Below are 20,004 nucleotides of genomic sequence, written 5' to 3'. Positions count from 1 at the left end.
AGAAAGTATCACCTGCCTAATTCGGGGCATCATTTTTTGATAATTAAGTAGGATAATTTACATGAAAGTAAGTTTTGTGTGCCTGAAGCATGATTTACATTCACAGTGTTAATTCCCTTTTTTCCCACCCACCATATGATCCAGAAAAAAAAAAAAAAAAAGTCAGTGCTTCTTATAGGTAAAATGGTATATTTGACGCTATGGCAATATAATGGTTAAATAAGATCCTGGCTCCCTAGGTGTAGGCTATTATAAAAATTATAAATAGATCTATAAGTACTATAAATAATCACTACTGCCCTCTTGAAGCTGTAACACTCACGACCTTAACTAGGACATACACAGGTTGAACTCTGCAGCATATAAGTAAACTCTTTGTAAGTGACCAACATAGTTTTGTGTCCCAGTAACTATATCCAGGAGAACTACTGAATTTGAGGGTAGTTTGAAGACATAGTGATGGTATTAGTTCAAGGGAAACTAGTCAAGGGGTCAAATATTGGACTCACAAACCGCAAATAATGGCTTTCCTTTCCCTATTACACATGTGCTAATAGGATGGCCATAAGCCACATGTGGTTTTTTAAATTTAAATGGATTTTTCCCCTATTTTAGTGAGAAATACTTGACATACATCACTGTATAAGTTTAAGGCATACAGCATGATGGTTTGATTCACATATATTGTGAAATGAATCCCACAATAGTTCAATGAGCATCCATTATCTCACATAGATTAAAATGAAGTAAAATGGACAGATTAGTTCTCCAGTCACACCACAGTTCAAATGTTCAATGAATACTAGTCAGTAGTGGTTACTAATGGAGATAAAAAACATTCCCACCATCACAGAAAGTTCGGTTGGAAAACTATTGTAAAGGTGAAGTTCAAGTTTAGGGTGAAAATAGAAGTAAATTATTTGTCAGTCTTTTCCTGAGTTCTGCTACCCATAACAACAACAACAACAACAAAAAGAAATATTTGAAAGAAAATACAAAAGAGGAAAATCACAGGTAATTCGGTATATTTTCATGTGCATTGATACCAGGGATAATAAATAACCTGTGTGGAACACTTACTTCTGTACTTGGATTATATTATTTAATTCACATTCACACACACACATAGCTGATGACATGCATTGCTTACTATGTGCATTGAATAGGAAAGTGAGGCACAGAAACATTAAGCAATTTGCCCCAAATATCATCCCAAGAAGGTGAGATAGCTGAGTTTGGACTCAGGGAATTGGACTCCAAAGCCACAGCAGATAATGGAGTACATTAAAAGCCTTTAGAAGTTAAGAATTTAAATTCTTCTCATTGCGACCTAATTGTGCTTGTTTCATGAAGGGAGAGGGAAGGCACATTTGGAATTCAAACCATTCTTTTGTACGTCAGTCATCCAGTCTGTGGTGGGCCCTGAATACATATCCTGAGTTAATCCCAGTGAGAGAAAAATCGGTAAACATCTGATTCTTGATATTAGAAAAATTAATGTACACCCATGTGATGGTTTACTAGTAGTCACTTCTCATTTTGCTAACACAAAATATGGAATCCGGAACCATGGAGATGGATTCAGTGGTGTGACTCTTTTATGTTTTTTTTTAATTAACATATAATGTATTGTTTTCTTCCAGGGTATGGGCCTATGAATCATCAATCTTAACACAATTCATAGCTCTCACCATAGCACATACTCTCCCCAATGCCCATCACCCAGCCACCCCATCCTTCTCACCCCCTCCATTCCAGCAACCCTCAGTTTGTTTCCTGAGATTAAGTGTCTCTTATGGTTTGTCTCCCTTACTGGTCCCATCTTATTTCATTTTTTCCCTCCCTACCCCCAATGACCCCCTGCCCTGCCTCTCAGATTCCTCAAATCAGAGAGATCATATAATAATCGTCTTTCTTTGATTGACTTATTTCGCTTAGCATAATACCCTCTAGTTCCATCCAAGTCATTGCAAATAACAAGATTTCGCTCTTTTTGATGGCTGCATAGTACTCCTATGTGTGTGTGTATGTGTGTGTGTGTGTGTGTGTGTGTACACCACATCTTCTTTATCCATTCATCTGTTGATGGACATCTGCTTCTTTCCATAGTTTGGCTATTATGGACATTACTGCTATAAACTTTCAGGTGCGCATGCCCTGTCAGATCACTACATTTGTATCTTTAGGGTAAATACCCAGTAGTGGGATTGCTGGGTCATAGGGTAGTTCTATTTTCAACTTTCTGAGGAACCTCTTTACTGTTTTCCAGAGTGGCTCCACCAGCTTGCATTCCTACCAACAGTGTAGGAGGGTTCAGTGGTGTGACTCTTGGGAGCAAGCGTACCTAAATTTTTACCCAATCTCAGTTCAGCTTAGCAGTTACTCTCTATTCATCATTCTCTCTTCAGTAACTTTCAAAAATAGCTCAAAGATGTCACATAAATTTTTTATTTCTTAATTAATGGAAATCATTAAACATTTCTTAATTTACAGAAATCATTTAATGTAAAAGTTATGCTATGAATTTCACGAATTTTGAAGACCCTGGAAATGTGTCCTCTGGGAATGTGAAAACTCTAATACAGGGTTTACGCCTGCCCCATGTTGATTACAAACTAGTTTGAGAGGTCAAGTCTTTTTTTTTTTTTTTTTTTAAAGATTTTATTTATTTATTTGACAGACAGAGATCACAAGTAGGCAGAGAGGCAGGCAGAGAGAGAGGAGGAAGCAAGCTCCCTGCTGAGCAGAGAGCCCGATGCGGGGCTCGATCCCAGGACCCTGGGATCATGACCCGAGCTGAAGGCAGAGGCTTCAACCCACTGAGCCACCCAGGCGCCCCTGAGAGGTCAAGTCTTAACCATTTGTGCATGCATTCCTCAGTCAGATTTTGAAGCCTTAATGTGTAAAAGCACTGTCTGGAAAAAGTTACATGGTAAATAACTGAAGATGGTCTATAATTTAAACGCTATAGGAGTTGTTTAAAGAGGTGAGCAGTAAAGGGAAAACTGATATTGAAGATATATCTCAGATGAGTCATGTGGGGAAGTTCCCTTTTGCATCTCCAGTTCTTTAGATCAGAAGTCTTCCTCTTCATATCTGTGGTCGATTTCCAGCTTTTCCAGTATACACATCCATCATTACTTAAGGCAGTTCTCTATTCTAAAACTCTTCTTCAGGATTTCCTTGGCAAGGAAATCAGCAAAGAAATAGTTGTTATTCAATCTATTGTTTTTATTATATTTAGTGATAGGAAAGAAGAGATGTAGAGCTGGGCGCCACCCCCCCACCCCCCAGGATTTTCATAAGAACCTACAGAAACTAACAATTAAAAAAAAATCACAGAACTGGAAGTGGTCTAATTGCCAAGGCTTCCAGAACTTTAAAAACACTTTTGTGTAAAAGATGTCAGAAATACTTTTAAGTTCTAAAGTCACTGAGGGCTGATATTCTTGAATGATTTGTTCTTTAATTCAAATGAAATCAAATTTATGCCCTAAGGCTCTTCATTATAAATGGCAAGGTAACCCTGGAAAGACCTTTGATTTGGGGTCGGTGTTCAACCAGGAAGGAAGAATATTAGATCCCACAACACGCTACTGCTCTTAGCCAATGCACAGAGATCCTTACTCCTGGTTATGTGTGATGACCTTTATAAGTACTATGTATGAGGGCTCAGTTCGTTAGTCTTCTGGATTAATGAGGATGACTTTTTAAAATTTTATCAAATAAAACATTTCATCTGGATGAGGACTGGAAGCTTCCATTCACTCTGTTTACAGTGTCCTAAGTCTTTAAGTAACATGGAAGCAATAAATCTGACAGGTCCAGAACAGAAACAGATATCCCATAAATCACTTACCTACTGCCTCGTTCAACTGCTGTTATTACTGAATTCCACTGCACTGGGTATCCCCAAGTTACAAAAGTTCAGTAACCAGCTTTCATTTTACTTGTCCTATACTAACTTTTATGTCTTTGAATAGGAATGAATTTTAAATACTTATCCTCAAGTATGTTATGTAAATGACTTTGTAAAGACCAGACGCTTGTAGGGGAAAATGCTGTTTTCAGTTTTATGCTCAGTGCTTGTCCTTGTAAGTTCTTAAAGAGTAGGCTGAATGATTTCTGAGGGCTTGCTTGTTGCTTGTGGGTATTCTCTCAAAATGTGTCCCTTGGTAGATTAAGTGTCACATCAATCTCTAGCTTCTTCAAGTACAATATGGATATTGTATTTCTTTCCCCTACGCAAGCCTTGAAACTTTTGTCCTAAGGTGCCCTTAGCATCGTCAAATAGTTTATAATTTCTAAGTCATATTTCCTATATGTAAACTCATTCCTGGATTTTAAGTGGTTTTCCACATTTTATTCTTTCACACTCGGGGATAAGGGTGGCAAATCTTAACATGGCTCGGTATTTGAATGTATTTATGTTCTTTTCTTAGAGAGGACCTTTGCTTTTATGATGACCTCATCATAAAAAAGCTTTACGGTCATCTCTTGGAGATTTTTGTTTCCAGAAAATCCTCTTTTATGTTTTGGCTGACACAGTATACCAGTTTTGATTATTTAATCTGAAAATATTGATAGGATGTAAAATTCATTAAAAATCCTCCTACTTGGGGTGCCTGGGTGGCTTGGATGGTTAAGTGTCTGCCTTTGGCTCAGGTCATGATCTCCAGGTCCTGGGATCCAACTCCATGTCCGGCTTCCAGCTCAGCGGGGAGTCTGCCTCTCCCTCTCCCTCTGCCTCTCCCCTGCTTGTGTTCTCTCTATCTTTCTCTCTCAAATGAATAAATAAAATCTTTTAAAAACATTAAAAAATAAAAACAAAATAAAATAAAATCCTGCTCTTATTTTAGAATTATGTAATGAAGTAAATGAAACTCAATACATTAATCATCTTCCTCAAAGGTAATTGCTATAAATCTGGTGCATATCCTCCTTAAATTTTCCCTAAACTAACACTATAAAAATGAGTACAATATTCATATTTATAATACAGCATATTTATATGCAATTTCACCTTCTATGTGGCCATCTGTGTTTATTGTGTGTATATACACATATACATATGATCATAAAATGAAATCGTGGTATACATATCTGTTTGCAAATTATTTGTTTCTGTTTACGAGTACACACTGAACATCTGTATGGGTCAACATATTTACCTTTATCTTACTCTTTTTTAAATGATTGCATAGAGTTTCATTGTGTGTATAATATATATTATTCTACCAGCCCTCTTTTGGCACATTCTGATTTCTATATTTTCTTATTCAATCACCGTTGCAACAAATACACACACACACACACACACACACACACACACACACACATATTATATATATATAAACACTAATATATATGTATATAAATCACTAATGCTATTATATATATATATAAAACTATGTGTGTGTGTGTGTGTGTGTATGTGTGTGTATGTGTGTGTGTGTGTGTATATATATATATATATATATATATAAACACTAATGCTATTATATCTTTTGGATATGTCCTTAGAAGTGAATTGCTAGATTTAAGGTTTTTTTAAATAAATGCTGCTTGATGTTTGTGAGTATTTTATAAAGGAGATTTTACACTATGCTAATAATGATTGTTTTTACAACTTATATAGAAAATTATTTCTTTAAAAAAAAAAAAATTATGTCTTTGAAAACTATTACTTAACCAAAATGGTTAAGAAGATAATGCTATACAAGCAACCTCGTATATGATTTATATATTAGTAATTCCTAATATATATAGTTATGTAAATATTTGTGTATTCATACAAAAATCTTGATTGTGTCTCCTCTGAATTAAATTTAGTCACCAAGGGACGCCTGGCTGGTTCAGTGAGTTAAAGCCTCTGCCTTCGGTTCAGGTCATGATCTCAGTGTCTGGGGATCCAGCCCCGCATCAGGCTCTCTGCTCAGCAGGGAGCCTGCTTCCCCCTCTCTCTCTTCCTGCCTCTCTGCCTACTTGTGATCTCTCTCTCTCTCTGTCAAATAAATAAATAAAATCTTTTTTGAAAAAAAGTCAGTCATCAAGAAAGAGCTAGACCTTTGAGATAGGACAGACATAGACTTTAAGTGGTATAATAACTGAATGTTTTAGTTATGGGGCCATAAAATCCTCAGACATGAAGAACTCTACTAATATTATGATGTTAGCAGAACTTCACCAGTACTCTAAGACAACTATCTCATAACCATTCTTGCCAATGAGTTCAACAATCAACAATGTTTTGCTTCTAGTTTTTGGCTCCCGGTGAATGAAGGGAACATTCTATTTATGAACTTAAAAAAACACAAAAGTGTTTCTCCCTTAATCTTTTTCTCTCTTTAAGGTGAAGCTCTGCATAGCCCACATCAACCAAAACCATTGTTTAGTCCTTCACGTCACAGAGAATTGCATTCTGTGACTGCCTGGAATGCCATGGAAACTGATTATGTTCTATTAAAGAAAATAAGACCACACAACTCTCTAACTCTTGGTATGGTGCCAGTGGAGATTTCCTATCTAAAATTTTATGAGAGACTGTTAATAAGAAAGTCGGTCCAGGTTCAGGCCCTCCTATATCTTAAACATTTCCTTTTCTTCTTTTTTAAGTTGTTATTTATTTGAGAGAGACAGCATGAGCAGGAGGAGGGGCAAGGAGCCCTATAAGAGGCTCCATCTCAGGACCCTGAGATCATGACCTCATCCGAAGGCAGCTGCTTAACCAAATGAGCCACCCAGGTGCCCCTTAAGCATTTTCTTATCCCAGAAGAAAATGATGCATAATGTCAGTATCTTTCAGGGTCAGATAGCAGAAATCCAACAGAATTATTTTATATTATAATGTAAAGTATTAATAATATAATACATTGATGTGTGTGTATGTGTGCACATAATACAGGTTTGTGTGTTACATATTGTTTATATTCATGTAGTATATTGATGTTTCATTCTTCTTTCACAAATGGAAAATACATTTATAAATAATTTTTGAGAAATAATGGTAAAATACTTGGATGGAACATAAGGCCAAAAACAAACAAACAAAAGACAAAAAATACCCAAAAAACACCCAAAATAGAAGAGAAAGAAAAGAGGCAACATGAGCCAGGGAAGGGACTTGCTTGTATTACTACTAGATGGTAAGAAAAAAAAAAAATCCAGGATTTGTTTATATGAACAGATTTTTTTATAGTTTTTTTAGTGACAACTAAGTTTCATGTACATTTTACTTTCTTCTCTATACCTCTTCACTAACCTATTTATTGACATGAAGTCATTCCAAAACATTTTGTTGAAAACAACTGTCTATTTAATGTGTCCCTGTGATGACTTTGTCAGATATAACCACCAGAGTGAGATTTCTTTGTTTTTCAGAATCTGCCCTTGAAGAAGATTCCATGCAAAGCCACTGCACCCTCAGGCTCCTTTTTTGCCAGAGACAATACAGCAAATTTCTTATCCTGGTGCCGAGATTTAGGGGTAGATGAAACGTGTCTATTTGAATCGGAAGGTTTGGGTATGTATTTCCTTCAGAATTTTAGCTGATCAAATTGTTACATGTCTTTGTCAGTAAAACTATCTAAACTTTTTTTATGTGATGTCATTTCATAGATTGTTAACTTTAAAAAATTCAAAGTGTTGTCAGCTTGCAGGTTTGTTGTAAACCGGAATCTTTGAAGGTAGAAAAATGCAAGTCCTTTTACGGTTGGTCATTTTGTGCATGAAAGTGTAGGGATATAAGTAGCACAATTCTAAGCTAAAATCAAGTATATATAATGCAAAATGGGGGCTACTTGGAAAATGGAGTTTTACATTTTACCGCCAGGCTCTGGCCTGGACTAGAAAGGGAGCCGTATATGCTCCAGCCATAAAGGCACTGTTGTTTTTTACCTCTACCAAAGGCTGGAACACCATTTCCTGTAAAGTCTAGCTTTGTTGAAAGAGAAGTTTATTTCTTTATCTATTTTTAGTGAATTCAAAATCAGGTAAGCAAGCAGGAAATTGGAATAATTGAAGATGGAGAAATAAAAGATAGATACCTTAGTGTCTAACGCTACCCACATAATTGTGGGGTTCTTGTCTTGTTTTGCTTTATGATTGAATATTGGCAAATCCACTTCCAGACCATAGAACAAGCTTTTGTATTTCCTTGGGACAAAGCATACGTTGTTCAGTGTTTCAACATTACTTGATACGCTACTGTTAAATGTTCAGTCCTCCTGTATCAGTTCTGCCAAGAACAGCTCTCATATGGAAAGTATTGGAATTAAATTCCTATTCTAATGAAATAGGATTGAGTGAAGAAAGGAGACCTCTGTGGGGGAAGGAGGGGAGCCTTGGTTCTTTTGCTTGAGGCTTTAAAAAATCAATTCGCAAAATCACATAATACCAAATATTAGCATCAAAGAAAGCTGAGCATCCTTCAGAGAGAACAAGTATACAAATTGCCTTCTAAACAGAACACCCTTGCCCCTAGGCCTCACAAAACAACATTTCCCAGCTGAACCTAGGAAATGGATGGTAACAGCTAAAATCTTACTCATTTTATATGTTTATGGAAATTTGTATTTCTACTAAGAGCAGTGAATGTGATATGGAAAAGATTGCCATCAGATTTCTGAGAATTCTCTCAACAGAGAAGAAAATTATGTGAATTTAGACTAGGAGAATATTTTATACCTGACGGGAAAAATAAACTAAAGTAATTGCCCAGGAGCCTCCAAAGTACAGTAGGGTGCCCCTCGACTGATCGTTATGTAAATGGACTTTGACAGCTCTTACTATTTCCTCACATTTAAGTAAACCAAACTTGGTGGAAGAGGTGTGTGTGTATGGATATAGCCCTCTTTCAGTCTGATGGCAATTTCAGAACTGGATTTTAACTTTCATGTGTCTAGGAAACTGTATGAGTGAAGAATTATAAGAAGGGAGTGTGATGGAATTCTTTGCAAAAAAAAAAAAAAACATTTGAAAGATCAAATGAATGGATGAATGAATGAATAATAAATAAATAAATTCAGATCTTAGATCTTAGTCACAAGGCATATACTCTTCACATGTGGACAGACAACATCATGATTTAAAATTCTCCAGTCCCGTGCATCCTTTAAGGAACTGCCACACGGGAAAACTGCCTTATTGTCTGTGAGTTTGCTGACTGAACAGGTTTTCATTTAAGAAGCATCTTTTAAGAAACAAAACAGATGAACACAGGGGAAGGGGAAAAAAAGAGAGAGGGAAGCACAAGAGACTTTTAACCACAGAGAACAAACTGAGGGTTGCCGGAGGGGAGGTGGGTGGGGGATGGGCTTAGTGGGTGATGAACATTTAGGAGGGCACTTGTGTTGAGTACTGGGAGTTATATGTAAGTGATAATCACTAAGTTCTACCCCTCTAACCAATACTACATTATATATTAACTAACTAGAATTTAAATGAAAATTTGAAAAAGGGAAAAAATAAGCATAGACCATAGACCACGTGGATGACTAGAAGCTGTCAATGCGAAAAAAATCTTGGATCAATTTTCTCATTGCCTCTGAGTTCTTTTGTTAGTTGAACTAATAAAGCTTTCAGTTGGAAACCAAAAAGCTTGGGTGGCTTTTTAAAACCCCATTCAGATAAGTAGTACATTTTATCTTGAAACAATAAAGCCTAAAGCCACTGTATAATAATGGTCCTGATATATAAATACATACCCTGCAGAATATAAAATTATGTCAAGATGAATGTTGAGATGGCCTAGTTCTTCACTCTGTTTGAAAAAAATAAAAAACACCTGACTTTATAAAAAGCAAGTCCTAGATCATTTATACATAATAGCTACTGAGTATTTGGTTTAAACATCTTTCATTTTGATCATCTTCTTTATTATATCTTGGCTTATAACTTGCAAAGAAACCAAGTTTTCAAGTAATTTTTAATCCTCTCAGTACCAAACAAAAGCAGATAGGCTTTCTGGTTTGTTGCTCAATGAAAAGACAAATTTGAAATTTCTGCTGCTCAGAATAGGACATGAGGTGAGGTTTAATATGCCCCATGGAGACAGAAGAAGGGATCCAATATTATAGCATTGACTTCAGGATTATTTGGAGAAAGAAAACAGCTGTGCACATAGATGTTAATGATAATCAAGAGGGAGGACAATGAGAAATTCCATTTCTCCAAGTGGAACCCTTTCTTCTTGGATTTTTCATATAATTCACTGTGGGTAAGGAAGTGATTGAGCCAGGGCTAATGGCGTTGGTCTCTGTGTTGCAGAATTGACTTTCTCACAACAATAACACTGTGTACTCTGCTTGATGTCTTTTCACACTTCACTTTTGAAAGGGAATTTAGGGCAAGGGTTTTTCTTTTTTTTCCTACCTCAAGATTTCATTTCAGTAGCGCACAAGATGAAGTGCGTCCTTTGTGTCCCAGTGTTTTGAACAGCAAATAAAATGAAAAGATGCCCTGATGAAGGGGGAAATCTATTTGAATGAATGATAAAGTAGATCACTGTCCCCAGTGTGTATCAAGAGGCTTCTGTCTTTAGCTGTTCAAAGGTCTTTGCCTGCATAGAGCATTCTTATCTTTGTGGCAACTGATAGGCTACCCTCTGCTGCAGAGCTCTTTTGTAGTTATTTGCAAGGGGATCTTGATTCACAACTCGCTCAATCTGTTCTCTTTCAACAGCTAATGACAAGAAATCTCCGTGGTGGGGAAGGTATGCCAGGGAGGAACTGGGAAGCATGGATAGCAGCTTATCCCATATGCTTCCCTCCTGTTTCTTGCCTTTTGGATTCTTGGCAGATAACTTCGATGCCACACGACACAATCATATACAGAGTATAACCTGTAGTTTATCGTCTATGAAATTCTTGATACTTTTTTCTCTGAGAAATGTCAATTCTCAGATCGTAAATTCACTGTATCTCGAATAGTGTTTCAAAAAAGAGTCGATAGAAAAACGGACAAAGGTCATGAACAGCCTTGTCGTAGAAGACATAAAAAAAACCTAGGAGGGCACATGATGTGGTGAGCCCCGGGTGTGGTACACAACTGATGACTTATTGAACTCTGCGATGTACTCTGTGTTAGCTAATTGAATTTAAATGAAAAAAATCTAATAAAAATATAAAAATGTGGGACAGCTTAGCAATAAGGTAAATGCAAATATAAGCTATGAAAAATTAGCAAAGATTGAGAAAATTATATGCTTAGTGTTGAGTATGTAGGAAAATAGGATCTTCTATACATTGCTGAAGAAAACTAGAAATTGGTATGCCTTCTTTAGAGGGCAATTTGACATTGTGTATCAAAGACCTCACAAGTATTTATGTTCTTTTGTCAAATTGGTTTCTAAAATTTTATCCAAAGACAGTGAGTAGTGGTAGATATCAAAATGTCAACTGATTTTTTTTTCTAACAGTAAAACAAATGGAAATGAAAGGAATCTATAACATTTAGTGATATCTTAAAACCAACTCGAGTCATCATCCACAGATACCAACCAAAAATAATATTCTTGAGACTATTTAAGAATATAGAAAACTCACAAAATGCTATGAACATGAGGCCACCCATTTATATCTAGTAAACAACAATAAAATATATTCCCAGAATTTGAAGGAAAGATAAATAGTAATTACGTTGTCAATGATATCATTTTCTTTTTTTCGTTACCTGTTAACAAAACTGAGAGAGCAAACAGGTGTGGCATGTAATCTAAAGCGTGAACAATTAATTTTCTTTATATTAAGATACAATTTGAACCACTTTGTATAGAGCATTATTTGTTGATCTAAAATGTTACACATTGAGACTTATAATGGCAATTTTGCATCATTGAGGTTAAACGGATATTTCAAGTGACTGTAGACTTTTACACTGCTGTAAGAACAGATGATACAGATCTTTGTGTGCTCTGTGGAACATGCTTTAACACTGTGGGTCTATACTTCATGCTCAGCGATAACCCCCACTGTTCAAATCAGGCTCATACATAGGCCAATGACTAGAAACCGGGTTTTATCATGTCTCATAATTGATTTCATTGGATTCCTTAAAAGTATTTAACATTGTTAATTGTAAATTAACAATTACCATCCTAATTGTAAATCCTGATTGTTTAATCAGTTTAAAAAGAGGAACATGAATGTTTCCTTGAATTTAATAGTATATAGTTTATCAGCCTAAAGACAAAATAGTCTTCCAATAATTTTTTAAAAGAAATGAAGTTTACTTTAAATAGTGGAGTAAAGAAAAAACATTTAGAAGATTTCTAGTGTGAAAGCAATTTCTGTTTTCAGTTTGACAGAGGTATAAAAGTTAATAGAATGTATTAATAGTCTCCTAATAGTAAATATAATGATTTTTCCAGGCTTAAATACTTGAATAACCTTTTCTAACATAGTGCTGAATATTTTGATATGGCACATTTTTATCATTTAAATTAAGACCAAAAATCTATGATTTATTCTCAATCTTAAAAAGTTTTAGGTTATGAATCCTAAAATTGATGCTCTTTAAGATGAGACTTTAAGTAAGAAATTATTTCCTTCAATTAGTGATATACTTGCGTAGGGGATTTAATATTTGAAATTTACTTTAGTATACTAATTTAGAAATTGCCAAGTGTCATTATTTTTCTAGAGTCTTTTTTATGTTGCTTAATTTGTAAGCATTCTGCTGAGCTGGGAGATGGGGGGAAAGAAGGTTGGGGGAGAATACTTTAAAAATGCATAATTTTTGTTTGCTGTAATTGTGTCAATATCATTATGTTATTGGATGATTGTAGGATTTGGAAGCCAGTGAGAATTCTTCATCTATTTCTCAGAGAAAGAATCTACTCAGCGAGAAAAGGGTTTGCTATCTGCTGTGCTAGCATGCAAATGTGTGTGACTTTTTTCTGTTTTTATTTTCTGTGTTTGTGTTTGCTGTGTGGCACTGTTTTCTGTTGATGCATGACTCTGATGAGTAGTTTTACAAAATCCTTTGTTTTCCGAATGTTGGTCAAGCACCGGTCTATCTGCAGTATTATTTTGATGCTTCTGTGGAAAATTAAAAAGGATTGTGTGTGGATTTGTAAACATTGTTTTCCTTTTATACTTGGAAGTCATCTGTTACATCAGAAAAAGAATCTTTGTCTACCTTCCAGTGTTTGATAAGTCATCTCTTGTTGTCTGTATTGAGGACTCGAAAAGTATTTCTGTGGGAAAAAGGCTATAATCACTATTACTAGTATAGACAACAATTTCAAGGTAGCCATTCAGCACTATGAGTCATTTATATTCAGTTTCTTTGCCAGGGACAATTTATTTTAGGCTTTTGGTTTTTTAAAACTTGTTCTTATACTTACTTGGTTAGCATCTCAATTCTGTTTTTTACTTTTGAATTCAGATAGTCTTTCCAAATTTAACCATTTGCCCTATGCCAGAGCAAATGTAAGAGAAAACAGTACAGAATCTGATTGGGAGAACTAAATGTCTCCCTGGAATGAGAATTAAGTCGGGATTCAGCTGAGTCAGTGTTGAATTAGGGAAGCAAATGGCTTTCTAGCTTTCCCAGAATCAAATTTTTGCTGCACCATATTCAATAATAATAACCATGTGCTCCATACTGTTGGCTAAGTAGTACACGTGTTACCATATCTAATCCTCCAACAACCAACATTTTATAAATGAGAGTGACCCAGAGAATTAAATAACTCACTCCAAGTACACTTCCCAGCCGCCCAGCCAGAATCGGAATTCAGCTCCATTTACCTCCAGAGATCATGTCCCTGTTTTACAGAAAGTGATGCTCTGTTTGAATAATTTTAGAAGTTCATATGATTATTTCAAGTAGGAGGAAAAATAAAACATAAATGTAAACCAAATTAGAAAAACTCTTGCTTCTTGTTGCTGTTCTGAGTATTAGTGATGCAATCTATTAATTTCACTAAAGGTTCAGGTACTGAGGGAAGGAAGAGCACTACTCATTCTAGGACATTTCTCAGCTTAGTGGCAAAGGCAATTAACTAGATTTTATTCTTTTTTTAAAAGATTTTATTTATTTATCTGTCAGAGAGAGAAAGAGAGAGAGAGAGCACAAGCAGGTGGAGGGGCAGAGGGAGAGGGAGACGCCCTCTCTGCTGAGCGGGGAGCTTGATGAGGGACTCAATCCCAAGATCCTGAGATCATGACTTGAGCTGAAGGCAGATGCTTAACTGACTGAGCCCCCCATAGATTTTCTTCTATATATCATACATAATTGATGAGATTATGAACAAATTACCTTGGTTTGCATGAATATGTGGGTGTCATAGCCTATTCGAAAAGTGAACAGTGATTCTGAGAAATCTGGGTACACACAAACTTAGCATTCATGAGCTGGTGAAAATCTTTGCTTTGTCTTCTTTTTAGCCTCCCTGAGACCAGTTTAAAATTTAAAGGTACCTAAATTTCTGTGCTACTCCTAATTATCTCTTACCTTTAAACTCAAAGGTTTCTGCATGGGTCTTACCAGGAGTAACATGATGAAGGGAGTGGTTTGTGACTACCCCTTCACTTTTTGGGAAGCAACTTTTGTGCTTTATTAATCCTGGCAGAAGAGAAATGCTCATAATCACCACTAAGGGCTAATCCAAAGCATGATTTATTTTTCTTCCAATCATCATCATCATCACTGTTATCTGAAACATTTGTAGAGTGTTTTGAGGATAGATAGATAGATAGATAGATAGATATCTCAAGGGACATTTGAACGTTTTTAACAAAACACAGGAATTACAACTGATGTTTACTATAATACACAGCATTGGTTAATACAGTGCTCCTCCGACATTAAAGTTCGTACCCATCACCTGGAGAACTTGTTTAAATGTAGGTTCTTATCAGTAAGTCTGGGGTGGGACCGAATACTTTGTATTTTTATCCAGCTCCCAGCTGATGCCAATGCTTCTGGTCTGTGGACCCCACTTAAGTAGCAAGGGAGTAATATTTATTGAGTGCTTGCAATATGTACCAAGTACTTTTAACCATAAATCACCTCATAAGGAGGAGCAAGTAGAAGGCAAGATGCCTGTTTGGGAGATGAAAAAATGATGCAGCCTAGACTAGAACCCAACCCTTCTGACTTCTCATTTATTGTATTTTCTATCACACCTCTCTTTCTGAGTATTAGAACTTGTTCTCTATTCTGGGAAGGTGGACAACTATTAATTTATGGTATTTTCACAATTAAATAATAATCAGCCAAAGTGTATTTTTTTCAAGTTTCCTTCCTAAATTTAAATCTAAATTAGCCCAGTCTCCTTTAAAACCATGTTAATATTGTAGTCTCTATTGTACAGACACCAAACAGACAACACACTTTTTCGTGTTTCCATTTCTTTGCCCATGTGTTAAAATTTAATATATTTAGCTAAATTACACTTATGGTCAAATGCATTTTATCCTTGCAGATTCTGTGACATTGAAACTCTACCCTTTGCTTTAGTGGAAGACCTCATTTTCTATTCCTGGAGCTAGCAGCACTCCATTTGACATTTGATGCCCATGAGATTTTTATAGAATCTAGGTTATAAGACTGCGTCTCTTGCCACATATTTTTGAATAGGGATCTGTCTTAGTTTTCTCAGAGCTGCTCTGCATTATGATTTTCTTTGAGGTGGTTTTGATTATTTTAAAAAAATCCAATGATAAAACCCTTCACATAATAATTACTATTGGCTGGAGAGCTTTCTATTTTTTAAAAAACAATTTTTTAGATGAAAGGAAACAATAGTGATTCCCTCTTCTCCTAACTCAAAGCAAAAAACCATATGAGTATTTCAATGATAGAGTGCAAAAAATGTTTTCTAGTATAAACTTTAGTATAAGGAGAAGTTTTCTTGTTTTTTTGAAAAGGGGAATCATTAAAATGATTTAAGATGAGTATCCTTATGACTCAATACAAAAGCTTTCATTTAAATGCAATTTACAAAAATTGTCTTTTATAATCAACTTAGGTAATTTATTAAAAATGGACTCATCTAAATTTTTTTTTCTTAGAAACAGAAAAATTAATGGTAAGGTGTTTGCTGTTTCACAAAATGACACATTTTTCTTAAGCTTTATACTTAGCACAAACTTGTAATAACTATCGACTATCTGCTTTATATTTCTGTATATGCTGACCAAATTGACCTTCTTAACCTGTGATTTGATTTAGATTGATTTATAATTAGTGGTCTCTGATATAATATAAATGATAAAATATTCAATATATACTCATTATAATAGATCACTTGAGATTATATATATTATACCAATAGTAATTTTTTTATTCCAAAGTTTTTATCATGCCTAGCATAGTGAATGACGCCCAATTGGTGCACACACACACAAATGTTTTTAGGGAAAAAAATAAGTGAGCTATTGTTGACTAAGCCAAATGAAGACAATCTTTAAACAAATAATTTATAATAACAAACATTTTAAAAACTAATAAAGCTAGAGTGCCACACACTGTGTCAAGAATAAAAATAAATATTACCTTGTTTAATCCTCACCAAAACCTTCCAAGATATACAATTTTGTTTTTTCCTCAGAAAAATGAGATATTACAGAATAACCTCCCAAGATAAGGCAACCAGTAAGCCTTAGAGTTGATACTCACACCCAGATCTTTGTGGTTTGAATCCCATGGCCACTATACTCTATCAACTTACTTTAGAAACTTGCTTGAGTGCAAAAACCAAACAAAGTCACTTCTATGGGAAATTTAGATACTATTTAAAGACTCTTGAATTTAATTATATACCCATAAAGCAAGAGTATTTGCTTTTACAATTAAATAAACATTGACATCATTTGCACTTTCTCAAGACACCAGGTAAGATGTTAGTCTTTATTCAGTTTGTTCATTGTCGAAACCATGATCATCATTGGATGATTGTCATCATCCTCGATTTTTGAGTTGTAATGCTTACTGGGTAGTTACTGTTTTGTGCTAAATTATGCACCTCTACAGCTTCATCTCATTCATCGCTCACTAGTCATCAGACGTTGTTTTTTGTTTTGTTTTGTTTCATTTTTGTGGGGTTTTTTGGTCGTTATAGGCCAGGCATAATATACCTGCTTTTTAAAAAGGCATTACTGTGTGAGACAATAACACAGGGGGTTTTCTGAAGCAATTTATTTTCTGTATGAAAAATAATATTTCTAAGAAAATTGGGAAGTACAATAATCATCCTACTAGTTTTTCCTAAGAAATGATGCTGAGGGAGAGGTTCATTTGTCTTAAATTTTATAAGCTTGTTCTTTTAAGGATATGAAAAAATTTTATGTATGAAATTTACATATATATGTGTATATATATATATATATATATATATACACACACATGTATATATAAAATATTCTTCTAAGGATGTAAAATGAAGATTCATGCAGTTACTTCTTAGTTTGCCAAAATTGATTTTCTAATGAGTCCACGGTAGATTCAGCATTTGAGTTGGGCATGCCAAAGCTGTTTTAAGTTGCTAGCTCAATTGAGGAAGCAAAGAAATACACAATAGTAATGTGTCTCACATATGTCTTTGTTACTCACATTATTGTTTTTCTTCAGGATGAATTTTATTTTCTGTAAAACGTATCTATCCCAATACTTACATAGTCCTCAAACTATAGATAATGAGTTGGTTAAGGAATCCTTATAGGTGGGTCAGATATTACTTTCTCTAACTGGTTATTGACTGCACATTGACACAATTTGGTCAGGTTAGTAGTAATTTTTATATTTTGATCCTATTTCCATCAAGAAATACAGGATATTGTGTCCAGGTCTTCCAGAGCTATAGCCACTTACTTTGCACAGTGTTCACTGAAGATGAGGGTATTAACAGGGCCTAAAAAAATCTTCCTCTCCTCAGTTTTTATATATTCTTTTTTCCATTCAGAACCCATGTTTATTGATTTGTTCCACAGATGGGGTTTTTTTAAGGCCTAAATCAGAAAGAATTTATTATCTAGACAGAAAGATTGATTTTCATTGTCTGCTTCTGTTTTGTGATGTTTGTGACTGTTCTCTTTTTGAAACTGGTGCCTTTGTGGTATTACAGTCCATATGTTATACGGCACTGCAGTTGATTCGATGAAGTTGTGAAGTTTGTATCATTCTAGCCTGAGTCAACCAGTGGTGCCTTTGAATTTGGAGTTATTAACTATCCTTATTTTTAGATCCTTTAGTTAGAAATAACTTTAGGCTTCCCGATGAGGGGAATTCACTCAGGGTCACCTACAACCAAACTTTATATTACCAAGAATTGGAATATTCTATAACTGAGATTTTTCCGTAATTCTTTTTGTTGATGGGAATAGAATTTATTTTGTGAGCTTCAAAAGTGACATTTTATAACAAGATAATAAACTTGTGTCTGTTTAAAGCCAATTATGTACTTTTACAATCCAAGTAAATGTTCTCTTTCTCTTCATCACTAACTCTAATAAATTCCATTCTGATGTCAGTGGACCAAATATTGCCAGTACCATAATCTGTGGAGTGAAAGAATTAGATATTTAAGTTAAAGGAATAGAATAATACTGGGAAATGGAATTATTATAAAATTCTATGTTTAAGCATTAAAGCAATATAACTGTTTTTCTTAAAATTGATCAATAAGCTAGTATTTTCTTTTATCAGGATATTGTCTATATAAAGACCATTCTCAGTGCATTATATATATTTTTTAATATCTGTTGGCTTTATTGGGTGTAGTACATAACATGTATTTAAAATGCTCTATCTTGTTAAAAAGAGAGCAAGCAATATAAGCAGGACATACACTTTTGGTAGGCTCAATGAATGCAAGTATGATTTATCAGCATTACTGAATGCATCCAAACCAGTTAGTAAAGCAAGATTTATTAAGCAATCAGAATATATTAGAATCTGATCAATATAAAGAACAGTCTTCTAATTTGCTCATTTTATGGACAAAGTTGACTATTGGTGTATACTGATACATATTTACAAATCCATTCAGTTGAAAGAATATCTTTCTAAAGTATCATTTAATCAGATTTGATTAGCAGAGGACATCAAGTTTCAGAGTCTCACTTGATATCACTGCTTGGAGGATAATGAAGGACTGTGGTGTATCATTTTTATCCTTATTCATTGCATTATTTCTGCTCAAATCACTAGTGAGGTAGACTCAGGGTTTTGCAGAGTCCAGCTTTGTTCCATGGTCTTCCATGTGCTGTGTATTTTAAAATATCAACTATTTATATCATAATGACAACTACATGTATTTCCAAGACCAACTTACTAATATTATGTAATATAAGAAAACACTTTCAGGATGAGATTAACTCAGGGTAAGATTTCCTGAGACTCATGACTTTGAGAAGGGAGGTTAGGCAGAGAGTTTTGAAAGCTGCTTTAAGACTTTGGTAGAGCTAAGTGTACCGTGGGATGGGATGGCTTCTGTGAATGTGAGAAAGAAGACTAGCTCATTGACGGGAAGCATGAGGGATGAGAGATCGTTGGCAAGCCTGTTCGCTATTGAGCTGCTTTACAATCCCTCCTATTGTAAAGGTGTCCACCTCTGTCTTGTCTTTCAGTCCTCCACAAGCAACCCAGAGAAGTGTGTCTCTGTTTGCTGGAGCTTGGCCGGATTGCAGCCAGGTAGGTCAAACTGCTGCCACTATTTCAAGACGTGGACCATCTCAGCATTGAAGCAACTGAGAAGCTTGCTGGCTTTTCATTGCTAATTTAACCTAGGCACTGAGAAGCTATTTTTTCCAAATATAATTAGTACAAACATCTCAAGAGCAATTGTTCAAACTAAAAGCATGCCACCAATATTCCTAGTCCTACAATCTTGTCAAAGCCACTATATCTAGTAAGCATTTACTAAAAACATATCTTCTCATCTAATACATTTGCCTTCCAGTCTTTTCTTGGGGGGTGGGGGAGGGTCTTGTACATCAAGTTGTGCATGACAATTACTCTTTCTGCTGAAGTCTGCTCCTGTTATGTCTCTCCCAACTC

At 35.1% G+C, this 20,004-nt stretch overlaps 1 protein-coding gene across 2 annotated transcripts in view; it reads left to right on the top strand.

The window, feature by feature from the left end:
• GAS2 (growth arrest specific 2) overlaps positions 1 to 20,004 on the top strand; it is a 116,995-nt gene that overhangs the window by 29,475 nt on the left and 67,516 nt on the right. For both annotated transcript variants that reach the window (XM_080817508.1, XM_080817509.1), the window contains exons 3-4: positions 7,381 to 7,522; positions 19,575 to 19,638. In XM_080817508.1, coding sequence (XP_080673634.1) covers positions 7,381 to 7,522; positions 19,575 to 19,638 — 206 coding nt within the window. The remainder of the gene's footprint in view (positions 1 to 7,380; positions 7,523 to 19,574; positions 19,639 to 20,004) is intronic.

The sequence above is a fragment of the Martes martes genome, assembly GCF_963455335.1.
Source record: "Martes martes genome assembly, chromosome: 10".
NCBI classification, from domain to species: Eukaryota; Metazoa; Chordata; class Mammalia; order Carnivora; family Mustelidae; genus Martes; species Martes martes.
Note: the sequence above shows the minus strand (reverse complement) of the source record. Positions and strands in the feature narration are given on the sequence as shown.